Source organism: Arachis ipaensis, chromosome B06 (genome assembly GCF_000816755.2).
Source record: "Arachis ipaensis cultivar K30076 chromosome B06, Araip1.1, whole genome shotgun sequence".
NCBI lineage: Eukaryota > Viridiplantae > Streptophyta > Magnoliopsida > Fabales > Fabaceae > Arachis > Arachis ipaensis.
In genome coordinates, this window is record NC_029790.2 from 7,961,081 (window position 1) to 7,974,177 (window position 13,097).

The 13,097-nt window shown below is 42.3% G+C and overlaps 1 protein-coding gene across 1 annotated transcript; it reads right to left on the minus strand.

Moving 5' to 3' along the window:
• Positions 8,754–10,279, minus strand: LOC107646354 (protein FAR-RED ELONGATED HYPOCOTYL 3-like). Its single transcript, XM_016350544.1, has 2 exons — positions 10,036–10,279; positions 8,754–9,811 (listed from the first exon to the last, which is right to left on the minus strand). Exons 1-2 carry the CDS (start codon positions 10,277–10,279, stop codon positions 8,754–8,756), a joined length of 1,302 nt encoding a protein of 433 aa, XP_016206030.1.

Genomic DNA, 13,097 nt, shown 5'->3' on the forward strand with positions numbered 1-13,097 from the left:
GAACCGATTTATCTATTTTTTGGACGAATTGGGTCAATATTTTTTTGCTTATCATGGTACTTAGAACCTGGGCTACCCTCTTCAAAAAAAAAAACCTGTAATACAAAATCCAAATCCCCAAAAAGCACCCATAAGTACCACGCACGTTCTAATGGTCACCGTACTCGGTGACTCAGTGCAGCGATGAAAAGGAGACGACATTGGAAGGGTATTCGGCGCAACGGCGGCAACTTAGGGAGAGCTCCGTATACTCAGCGACAAACCTCGTCGAGGTTGGGAGATTGAATTAAGGTGCCTGAGGGTCTTTAACAGTGGCGACGACGACACCTAGTTAGCGTTGCAGATCTTGGATGGAGAAGAAAATGGGTCTGATATGAGAGATAGAAAACAGAACACAACCACTCCTAAGACACAGCGACATGATGAAGATGCCATCTCGCAAAATGGTGTTGGCAAGAAGAAGTTCGTAATGGTCGTTGGTAATAGATAGTGGCAATGGAGGTGGAAACAAAAATACAAGACTGGCGTGGAGGAGGGAATTTTTTTTTTTGGGTCGATAGGAGGAAAATTGTTTGGCGATAGAAAAGTTGTTGGTTTCGGGTCCGATGTCGCAATAGGCCTGGACTCTTGTCGAAAAAAAAAAAAGGCCGAATGCTATTCTATTACCTTAATAATGCTACCCCAATGCTCCTGTAGAACTGGTCAAGTAGCACTTCTACAAAGTACCCAAAAAAAAAAGTAGCACTTCTACATGGACATGTATCTGAAAAACCTTGATGCAGATGCAAAATGTTGTGCTATTCTATCGCAAGTGATTTCAAGATTAACCTTAATTTGGGAGTTGGTGTATGAGAAACATTTGTTTGTTCTTATTAAGCCATTTTAATTACAGCATAATGAATGCAGAGAATTAATAATGGAGAAATTCACTGAAGTAAAGTAGTACTAGTCAGTATAATGTAAGAAGAAGGTTGCAGATGGAGTTCAGTTTGGTTAGCAAGCTGGGACGCATTTTAGAGCGTAGCAGCAGCCATAAACATTACACGCAGACAACACCCCTGCCGTAGGTGGTTAATAGTAAGTGTGTGAAAAAACATAGTCTATTGTAAACAAAAAGCGATACAGCATTATCCACAAAATACAATAAACTTGGTCTATTGCCAGGAATTAGTACATCAAGTAACGGAATTCTCAAAAAGTGATACACAAAGATAATCTACAAAATACAAGTCTGGTTAACAACATAAAGATAGCATGATTCAGGAGCATGCAGCATCGTTGCTCCATTGGACCTACAGTACTGTGACTGGCTCAGTTGACATGACCTCGAAGATTCCCACACCTCCAGGCTCGAATTTGCACAGGCTAGCAAAGTCTGCCCAGCCTCCGGAGATGACCCCGAAGCTACCGTCTCGCTTGCCACTAAATCTGGTGTAGGTGACCTCGACCTCAATGTGTCCGTGTGATAGGAAGAGTGTGTGTCTCTGACCAGTGAAATGGCTCAGATGAGGGACATTTAGCTGATTGTAGCATAGCAGCAGATCATTAACAGAGAAAAAATTTATTGATGAAGACACGTACAAGAAAATGAATTGGTGCCTTACCAACAGGTGAGAGTGTAAGACGCGGTTAGTGAGGTCCATGACAAAGAATGGCCATTTGGTTTTGTGTGTTTCAGCTATCGCTTTCGCCTTGTGTGAGGAAGGATTATTGATACAGCGGGCACGCCGGTAAGTACCTTTCGCTTCGTACGGCGGTTCCTTGGACGGTCAGGGCTGGTATGTGTTTTCGCGGCCACCGAAGTCAAAGATACGTACTTGAAATTCATAGTTGCCCTTGTGCTTGAAAAGAAGAATTGAGTCTAGACTAATTTGGTACGTCCGGTAGAACTCTAGCCAACTACGAGTCAATGTGATGCTACCATTTTGCTGTTGTTTCCAGAAGCACCGATGGCCGATACCCCTGCCGTCAGGGACTACCAGGGTTATGTAGGGGGTCTGGCTTGGGAGTTTGTCTGGACCGATCAAGAGGGCCTGCGAAAGAACTGGCAAGTGTTGGCCAACACATTGATCATTCAGGAAGTAATAACATTGGGTGTCTTGTGATGTACGTGTCAGCGGAGGTGGCTTACCAGTTTGAAGCATGCGGGCCTTATTATTAGCTTCAGAAAATGCAATGGCCGGTGTTGCTGTTTTCGTTGAACGTCTGTTGCAGGTCGCTTCCCCTTATTCCTGGATGAAGACATGTTCACCTATTACAGAACAAATAACAGCCTTGAGAGTCATAATGTGGATGGAGTGAAATAGTATATTAAACAATAACACATAATAGTGGGGCTCCGCTATTGAATTTTCAAATAGTTACACATTGTCACGGCACGCGACCAAAAATTGAAGGAACCGAAAATATCGTTAGGGTTTAGGGTTTCATCTGAGAAGGGAAAAAATTGGAAGCGAACAACAGAAACATGTGCAAAAGCTTTGAAATGTAAATCAAGGGGTTCCAGAGTGAGTCATTTTTTTACTATTGCAACTCAGTGGCTCTACCGAGAATCGCGAAGTAAAGCAAACAGGCAGGCTAGCCATGGGACTAAGGAATGATAAAAACCGTCAGGATTGCATGTTAGATGAAACATGCAGAGAAGGTAGCTGGCGCAAGATAGTGGAGGCAAGGCAAGGGTTCAGCAAACAATGCACCCCTGTAAAGGAACACCACCAACGAGATTGGATAAGGGTTTTCCCTACCGTCGAAGCAAAGGCCCCATATGACGAGAATGACGATGCAAGGAAACATAGTAATAAATTTTTTTTTGCAGGAAAAAATATGCAACATGTACCGACGGACTCGGTTGTTGATGATATCAGTTTCACACAATCAGATTGCGGGATTCCGTGAAGCAACCAACAGACGGTCTAAATCGAATCGCAGTAAGGGATTTGGGATGACTTACCTGGATTGTGTTGGTTGTTGTTTCTGGACTTAGGAAACTTTGTGTGAGAGTCTCCCGGAAGAGGTGTTGGTGGTTGGATGCAAAATGACGAAGGGGTAAGGGTGTTATGGGTTCGAATGAAGGCCGCAAGTATTTTTCAGCCGGTGTAATAGAGGAAAACCTCAAGCGTGTCCTTCATCTAATTTTTATTCGGAGGTATGCGGACTTGAATAACCAGTATAAGGTAAACATTTATGTCTCCTCACTGACCTGTGTTGACTAGTATCGCCCTTGTTTGTAGGAGGGATTGGTGGTGGCGGCTCTGTTGAAGGTGAACGCCACGATAGATGCGCTGGACAGGAACATTGTGAGACTGCTTGAGGTATATATATGGTGCGGTTTTTTTTTTACAATCACACTTACTAACCGGCAAGTGCACCGGGTCGTACCAAGTAATACCTTACGTGAGTAAGGGTCGATCCCACGAGGATTGATGGATTAAGCAACAATAGCATTTGATAGGATTAGTTAGACAAACAGAAAATAGTGTTGAGATGCAATATAAAAGACATTAAACAATATAAAAAAATATTAAAGATAGGCAGATAAATAAGTTGGGAATAAAATATTGAGAAGATAGTTAAGATTTCAGAGTTATCCATTTTTCCGGATTAATTTTTCTTACTAACTATTTTAATCATGTAGGATTTAATTTATGACAAACTATATGTGACTAGACCCTAATTCCTTAGACCTTCCTAGTCTCCTCTAAAATTCATCAACAGCCAATTCCTTGGTCAATTAATTCCAATTAGAGGGTGATAATCAAATTCCAGTTTATATGCCCCAAAAACTCTAATTACCCAAAAATAAAAGGATTATATGTCACGTATCCCGTTAAGTCCAAATAATTAAAATTTAGGAGAATATGTTTTCAAGCTGTTGTTCAAGTAAAGAGCTTTTCCAAGTTTTACAGGAACTCAAATAGAAAGAGGGTCATACTTCCGTTCCACCCAAATTCATAAAATAAAGAACGAAAACAATTCTTAAATTATAAATCCATACATAAATTAAAATAAAAAAAGCAATAAAATCAATCCATAGAAATAGACAGAGCTCCTAACTTTAACAAAGGAGGATTAGTTGCTCATGGAATGTAGAATGTAAATTTGTATAGAATTCCCTAATGGAATCCCCCTAATGGTCTCTCTACAAAGGAAGGAAAGTTTTTCTCTTTTTATAACTAATCCTAATAAATTTAAAATCTAATATTTAAAATAATATCTTTTCCTAATTTTAGATTTGAATTTAAATTTGAATTAATTAACAAATCTTCAGTTGATGGGTGGGGACCACTTGTTCTGTCCATTCTGCAGCTTCCAATCTGTGTTTTCTGGGCTGAAAATTGAGTTAAAATAGCCCAGAAATCGCCCCCAGCATTTTTCTGCATTTTCTGCACGTGGCGCATGTGACGTGTCCGCGTCGTCCACGCATTCGCATCATTTGTGCAGATTCCAGTCCACGCGATCGCGTCAGGCACGCGATCGCGTCATTGCGATTTTCTCCATTCCGCGCGGTCGCGTGAGCCATGCGTCTGCGTCGGTATTCGCTGGTCATCTCCTTGGCTTCTTCTCTTTCTCTGCAGAAACTCCATCAAATTCCGCCAAATGCTACCTAAAATAAACAGTATTGTACAAAACTCAAAATAGCATCCATAGTGGCTAAAATATAATTAATTCTTAATTAAATTCAACAATTTAGATGCAAATTCACTAGGAAAAGATAGATAAGATGCTCACGCATCAATATGATCTTCGTCCATCTGCATGCATACTCCATTTGCCCTTAGATTGGCCATCCCCCACTTCGGTTTAACCCAGATCTGTCTTTGCTTTCCCAGTTTCTCGAGAAAGAGCACTCTCAGGTGGACGTATTAACTGATGGCCTTAGGAAAGCACTCGGCCAGGTTGACGAATGCCTTAACAAGTACGTCAGGACGGGAGTGGAGCCTGGGACGAGGACCGTCGGTGCCGGGTCCCAGGTCACCGCAGCCATGCTGGAAAGAAACGCTCAAAGGATGGGAGAACGGAGCACAGCGACAGATATCGACATCGTCGACCTAACTGCGGGACCTCGCGAGGGACACACGGCAAGACCCGGTAGCGAGGGTGGAGCTAACATCAATCCTAGCATGACGGAACACTAGGCGGACAACACCATCATGTTCGGGTCGATGCTCCATAATGATCTTTGCATGGCGCCTGGAGTGTCGCGTCAGACGAATCTCGCATGGACCGCACATGCCACGCAGTAAACATGTCCCATTCCACCCCCAACACATTCGGTAACGCAGCGCTTGTAAGTGAAGCTGGACAGCCCTATAGGCGGAGTGTTGTATTACCTGATCAACCACTTGTGCACTCGCGTAAATTATTTTTTTCACTCATTTTCTGTGTGCTCCGACATGACAGGACACGATGGACTCCAATGTCCGAAGCGGTGCAAACATCATAGGAAGCGGCTCGGCTTTTTCGCCAAAGTTCATCAAAAGAGGGGAACTCCCCGACGACATGAGAACACCTCCGAAAATGCGGAGAAACCCAAGACAGCAGAACAGCCAACACACTCCATCACCTGGAGCAGTGACCTTCCCACCGGTAAGGCTTATATTGTCAGGATTAATGTATCATTTATGTCGTACTCAAAGTACAACGGAATTCCAAACACGACGTAAATTTATTTATTCTACCTACAGTTCATACGTGTCGGCGTCAAGATAACCCGCCAGATGGGTTTTCCGTTGGAGGCGGCCCAGATGATAGCCTACATCTTCGGCGAGTGTATGAACCCTGACGAGAAACTGTTTCGTCGCGGAAATCGCCAACTGGATGGAGAGTCGTTTTCCTCGCTCCTGGCTGGGAATGAACCATCAGCCTACATCCTGGAGCTGCTTGTGCTCAGGACCACATGGACACAATCGCAGCTGCAACGGTGTTCAGTCTGGTCCCTTCCGCTGATATTTTCGGTAACGTCTCCAAACTATGTCTATCTCGTTTCCTCTTGTTATTCGCTGCGGTTACGACCGCTATATGACTGGACCCTCTCACACATGACAGGAATTTGCTCTGACCGAGGACATCGATGATGCCACGCTGATGGACTACTTTCGTGGGACATGGCTACCAAGGCCGAACGGCCTGAGATATGTAAGCATTGTTGTGGCGCATACTGCGCAGAAAACCAAAAATAAAAAAATAAATAAAATTGTGCAATACCAAAAAACCAACCAACATGCTCCTTATCATTCCTGTTGTCGCTCATCCCTTACCAGAAACGCTAATGCTTGACTCCGTGCCAGATCTATGTCCAGATGAAGGATGTCATCGAGGACATGAAGGAGACTCACTATTACCTGATGGCCGTGGAGGTCTCCACTCACCGGATGTGGATATTCGACAGCTTTCCAACATAGGACACTGTTATGGGAAGAAAGTTTGCGGTTAAGTCAGTTGTACGTAATGATATTCTATTGGTCCCATAATGCCCGGAATTCGTTGTGTTTGCATCTCTATTCAGAGGGTTGTATTTTGTTTTTTTTTCTTATTGTCGGAATAGTTTTGCACTTGTGGGCCTGTTAGGCTTAGTCCAAATCACGTATAATAATAATAAAAAAAACGAAAACAAAAAAACGGTGCCTCCCTTCGGTCGGATTAGAACTAGTTTTTTTTTTTTTTTTCACATGGCACAACACCCATACCACGTATTTTTGCCCAGTAAAAAGCAAACAACAGAAACTCACCGTTAACTCTTCTCCCATCTCATCTGCTACCGTTTTGCAGGCCAGGGATCTGGACAAGATCTTGACTACCATGTTCCCAAACATCGACGTCTTAGGAAGGAACCCACCGCTGTTTGAGTGGAATCCGGACTTCGTCCTGGGGATCACCAACGAGAACAACTGGTACGAATTATTGTATTACGTCAACCATATATATGTGTTCTCCAGTTTTGACAGGTATTCACCAATTTCTGTTTCCGGGAGTGGCCGCTGAAAAAAAGTTACAAGGACAAGCTGTGGATGATGCTGTGGTTTCAAATGGAGCAGATGTTCACACCCAACCCGGTCCTGCAGAGGAAGGTATTCAACACAACTTTTTCCACGCTGTATGCATGTTAGAACGATTCCCGTTGTATAAAGATCTCTTAATGGACACATCCATATATGCCTTTAATTTATCATGTTGCAGAGTATCGAGCAACTGTCTAACATGATACAAATTGACACTGCGTTGGCTATTGTAAACGAGCATTTCAATGAGCTCCGTGATGAGATAAGGCAGCGGGTAAAGGTGGACTGGAATAGCTGGAGAGTGATAGCCGCCGTGCTGCCATGACACTGTTGATACTGTGAGCTTTATTTTGATCATGCTGGGCTTTTCATGCCCCCTTTTATTGGCGACCAGGGTGGGCCGTCACTTTGAAGTGGTACCTACGCATCCTTGTGCATGACTCCACTTCGACATTATAGCTACCCGACCCGCCATTTTAAAAATTTATGTCATTAGGTTTAACTGATTGAATATATTTTGTTGCATGCGTATCCACCGTTGCATGCCATGAACCACCGCTTTTTTTGTAAAATACTTGACACCGTGCACTGCATGTTAAATTAGCATGGATTAAATTTTATTTTCTTTTCCATCTATAATTCAATGGAGTCTGCAAGTACACTATCTTTATTATCATTCCCACGACAAATCCCCTTGTGGATTATTTTTTTTCCCCTAACTGATGGATAGTGCCATACTCTTAGTACCAGGAAAGCATGGACATTCGACGAAACACAGTTTCAAAGTTATAGGAAATTTCGTCTCGAACTCGAACATCCCTAAGCCATTTAGCTCTCCAACGTAATGAAAACTTTCATTTGGCAACAATGTCTTGTTATAATTCCTTGCGTCCCACCCGCTAACCACATGACTCGGTTTACATTAACATGTTTTAATTTAATTATTCAAACACAACCGCAACTATTGTTACAACACAGACCAACACATTTAGGAGGCACATCCTCACAAGCTGCATTACATACTCCATCATTTTAAACAAGCAATCATACCAGAAATAAAGCGTAACTCACATAACCTATGAATACGCCCCTTCCGGATATCACATCAACTCGTAGAACGCGTAGCAGCCAGCCATATTCAATCCAACACGATGCGTAACCTCCAGCAAGGATAGTTCAGCCAACTCACTCAAATTCGTAATAGTCCTCACCTCCTTCTCCTGCTTCCATGCTATCGTAAGCCGCGCCAGCCTCAAAACTATCGATGTTTTCCCATATACTTGATTGTTGACACTTGCGGAAATTGTGCCCGCCCTTTCCACGCAATCGACACCTCTGAACACGGCAAAATTTATCCCGGGAGGAGACAACTCTTCGACCGCACCCTTTGTACCTTGTCCGCAACGGGTCCCGAACAGACACCCTGCTGACCTCCTCAGCAACACCCAGCCTTTGGCGATGTTTGTCTCGCAGGGATTGGCACTCCTTTACCAACCTTGTTTTCACGTCCACGTAGTCCTCGAAGATCCGTCAAGACAAGCTCACCAGCTCCCTGCAATCATCCAGCATCGCTGCATGCATGCTCATGTATGTCGCGTCTGGGATCTCCCCAACACGTACTCCGTCGCTGGGTGCACGCGGCTGCTTTGCCCTCTTTGTCCACCAATCAAGTATTAGGCTTTTGGGGATAGCCATCATGTTCAAATAAACTAGAACCCCAACCATGTGGACACAAGGAAGCTCGAACGACTCCATTCACTGACAAGAACAGCTGAATTTGTCGTCTTCCTCGGCCCACGACACGGCCCATGATCTCTGCTTGCAGTACATTGCAACCTTGAACAAAACACAAGCGCTCGTACTCTTGTTGGACACAACTCTCACATTGCTGGCTAGCATCAGCACCTCCCGAAACAGTTCGAAAACCTCTCTTGTATAAACCGTCGCAGCGAATTGCTCAATGGCTTCGAGTTTCGTTTTTACAACAGGCTCGCCGTACGCAGACTTGTAGTCTGCCACTAGTTTTCTTCTCCTCATGAATTTCAGATAGAGTTGGAAGTGCTCCACAAACTCCCTCAGATTGTACCCATTGTGTATAAATTTCCCAAGCTTCATATTCAAAGCTTCGCACCTCGATGTATTCTTCAGTCCTGCAAAAAATTTCCCCCGGATATGCGCATTAGACCATGAATGCTTCTTTTCATACATGTCCGCTATCCACATATGATCCTTCAACCCGTGCTCTGCCACGCTATCCGTCCATATTCTCTCAAATTCGTCAACCTCTAGATCTCCCATCAAGCATAGACAGAATTTCCTAAGAAAACCCGGCCGTCCAACTCTAGCAGTGGCGTTCCTTAACAAATGCCAGCTACACAAACTGTGATGTGCACCAGAGAAAACTGTACTAACCGCATTCTTCATGGTGAAGTCCCCGTCCGTGATGACAGATTTCGGCTGTTTTCCTTTCATTGCCTCAAGAAATGACCGCAACAACCACACATAGCTTCCTTCGCTCTCGTTGCACAAGATGGCGCAGCCGAACACCACCGTCCTCATATGATGGTCCACCCCTGAGAATATTACCAAAGGGCACTTGTATTTGTTATGACCGTACGTTGCATCAAAACCCAGGACATCCCCGAACACGCTGTAGTCATAACGACTTGTACCATCGCACCAGAAGAGATTTTCTAGCCTCTTGTCAATATCCAGCAAGTACCTCCAGAACATCCCAGAATCAGTGGTCCTTAAAGTTCCTAAGAACTTCAACGCGGCCTCAGCATCTGTCACGCTAGCCCGCCTTTGCTTCTCTATCGCATTATATATAATCCTTTATCTCGAACCCAACAGTCTCGAATCCCCCTGACTGATTGGCAAAGGCGCGGAAAATTGTCGGCACCCGCAACCCAGATTTTCTCATGGAATTGATTTGGTGCAAATCACCTTCCTTGACTGCTCTGTGTGACCGCGACAGACCCTAAACCTCGCATCCAGCATGGGATGATTATGGTTATCGCAGAATTGTTCAACAAACCATTGCCCGCTGGCATCATCAACGTGGGCCTTAATCCGGGCTTCACACCCGCACCGCGTGATTGGTCGAGGATCCATCTTCCTGTCTTCCCGCTGCATGTGTTTTCCGTCTCGCTCTCCTTCCCCCGAGCACACAAATATCTGCCAAATGATTTCGCCCTCCGCCCCCTGCTTTGTTCTGCGACCCACCTTGGACCTCCTGACCGAGAATCCCTTGCTGCGACCGTATTCGTTGTAGTAGTCATAAGCTGCCTGTAGGCTTGTGAACTCCGTCGTAAGGACGTCCTTGACTGTCAGGGAAGAAAATTCAATTGCACCGAAGGACCCTATCCCGTCAACAATCCTCACTGCTGCTCTGCATCTATGTCTGCATCTGTGGTGGACGAATACATCGCTTCTACTTCCTCTACCGGCACGGTTTTGTCGCTCATCCCATCATCCGCATTCTGCAACGAACAATATGCGGCATGTGTGACAACAGGCGGTGGGCCACATTAACATAAACCGGTGGACAAAAATTCATAAAATGAGCAACAAACACACCTGCGATGCATGTACTCGGTCAAAATTATATGAAAACTCATAGTTTCGCTCCACAAATCCATTCGACTGTCACAGTTCAAAAATCGCAGTAAGCAAGCAGAACATCAGCGTTATCAATCATAACTACGAATACATAGCTATAATCCCAGACATTCTAAAATAATCCCGTAACATGCAGAGTCCAACTAAAACTCATTCAACTGTAATTCGGGACAGAATTTAAAAAGTAACAAATCTAATTCAGCTATGTGTCGTTCTAAACGGCAACCTCAAAACATCAAAGGGTTATAACTGTTGGGGACACGGGAGGCACGACCCCCAATTGAAATATATTTCTGCGCATACCTCCCCCGACATTATCGGACGGTAAATAACTCAATGACACAGAGAAAGCGTACCTATGAATCTCGTTGTCGTGTGTGGTCAATTCCCTTCCCTTAGTGTGAACCTCAAGACGGCCAGATCTCGATCTGTGCTTCCGCGCCGTTAAATCCTGCGTTCTCCTCCACCGTGGACCATCATCTCCGTGCAGGTCGACCAAACGAAGCTTCACACTGACCCCAACACAGCTTTCACCTACCTATTAATGGAGTTTTGGGCTTTGATTTAGTACCGGATTCTCGTCTCCTCCCCCTCTTTTTCTTTTTTTTTTTTTGAATTTCATCCCTAACCTTTACTTTTGCTTATTTGTGAACCGACCCCAATCTTTTCCGATAATTGATTTCATTACCTAGTCCATCAAGGTCTTGAATATACTTTCCCACCGAAGAAACGTCCAAAAAACATAAAAGCAGAAAATAGTACTACGAAAGAGAAGATTAAAAAAGAGAACAAAACATCACATAACTTGAAAGAGCGAATAGTGGATCAACCATGACACTAGTGCAACAAAGGCAGCGATGTTCAGGGAGATAAGAGACGGCAGAGATTGAGACGCGATGAATCGTGGATGGTGGATCTTGGGATGGCAATGGATAGAGTAGGATTTGGAGCCAACTCTAATCCTATCCGCGGGTTGATATTTTTATATAAACTCAACCCTACTCTACCCCCTAACCCTACCCATTCTTAACCGGCGAGTACTCGACCCTACCCGCAGGTTACAAAAAAGATGCAAGATTATTATATAACTTGATGATAATTTAAAATAGAATTGACTTTTATGTAAAAGAAAAAGTATTAAATGATCAATTAATGATCTTCTTTTAGTGGCTAAGGATCTTTTGTATTTAGTGAGAGGTCTTTCGTTCAATGGACTTGTTTGGGTGACCTTCTAAGAAAAGATCTTTTTTCGAGTTATCTTTTTTTAAAAGATTTTATGAAAAAGTAAAAGTAATTTTATGTTTGGGTATCTCATGTAAAAAATATATTTTTATCTATCAATTATATTTGGGTATAACAATATAAAAGTATTTTTTTGTTTATTTATTATATGAAAAACATCTTTTTTTTAAGAAAAAAAGATCTTTTAAAAAAAGATGTAAATTACAACTTCTCAAAAAAGATGTTTTGTTTTTTAATTTTTCTAGTGCTTTTATTTTTACTAGTAAAAATTTGCTAAACACGTTAAAAAATAAAAAAAAAGATATTTTTAGATTAAAATTTTTTTTTATCAAACACAATATTCACTTGAAACAAATTTTTATATAAGTATATAACATTAACATATACGTGTATAGGGTGCGGGTTGGTCGAGTAGAGTTGAGGCTCAACACACACCCTACCCAATCGAATGGAGTCGAGTTGGGTATCCGCGAGTAGAGTGCATGTTGCCACCCCTAACTCCAAGCTTAGTGAATTGCGAACAACAAAGCTCCAAATGCGGGGAATCATGAACAGCAAAGCTCTAGGCATACGAAATTGTGGACGGCAAAACTCCAAGCACAGAGAATAGTAGACATCAAATGTCCAGGTGTGATTAATCGTGAAAGGCAGAACAAGAGCGTGAGACACTATGAATGGTGAATGAGAGAGTAATTTAGAGTTTGTGGAGTGTGATTGGATGGGAGTGATGGAGAAAGTAAACTACGGATAGATAATGATAATAAGATAGAAGTAAATTAGTAATTTTATAGAATAAGATAAAGATAAATTAGTACTTTTATAAAAAATTTAACTGTTAGACTGGATAAATAATCTATCAACCAAACATTTGGATCATTTTATCGAATAAAATATATTTTTTAGAGATTATTTTGTTAAAAATAAATGTTAAAAAATCGTTTTGTCAAAAATTAAATCTTTTAAATACCAAAATAATTATTTATTCTTTATTTTAACATAGGTGAACACTCACATTTAACTTTGTTCATATAAAATTAATTGTTAAAAATTATTGATCTTAGATTATTTAATATATTTATTTAAATTATTATTTAATAATTTTCAGTTATCAACTTCACACAAAAATAATTACATATAAATTTACTCCTTTAATATCTCTTTTAGAAAATGAATGGTGCCGCTTTGTGGTCATTATTCATTGCCATTTTCTTAGAGTGATAGGTCTTTAAAATGATA

Coding starts and splice junctions, on each gene's coding strand:
- LOC107646354 (XM_016350544.1), bottom strand. CDS start 10,279: ATGACTACTACAACGAATACGGTCGCAGCAAGGGATTCTCGGTCAGGA. Junction 9,812..10,035: donor GATGATGCCAGCGGGCAATG/GTTTGTTGAACA, acceptor ATAATGCGATAG/AGAAGCAAAGGCGGGCTAGC.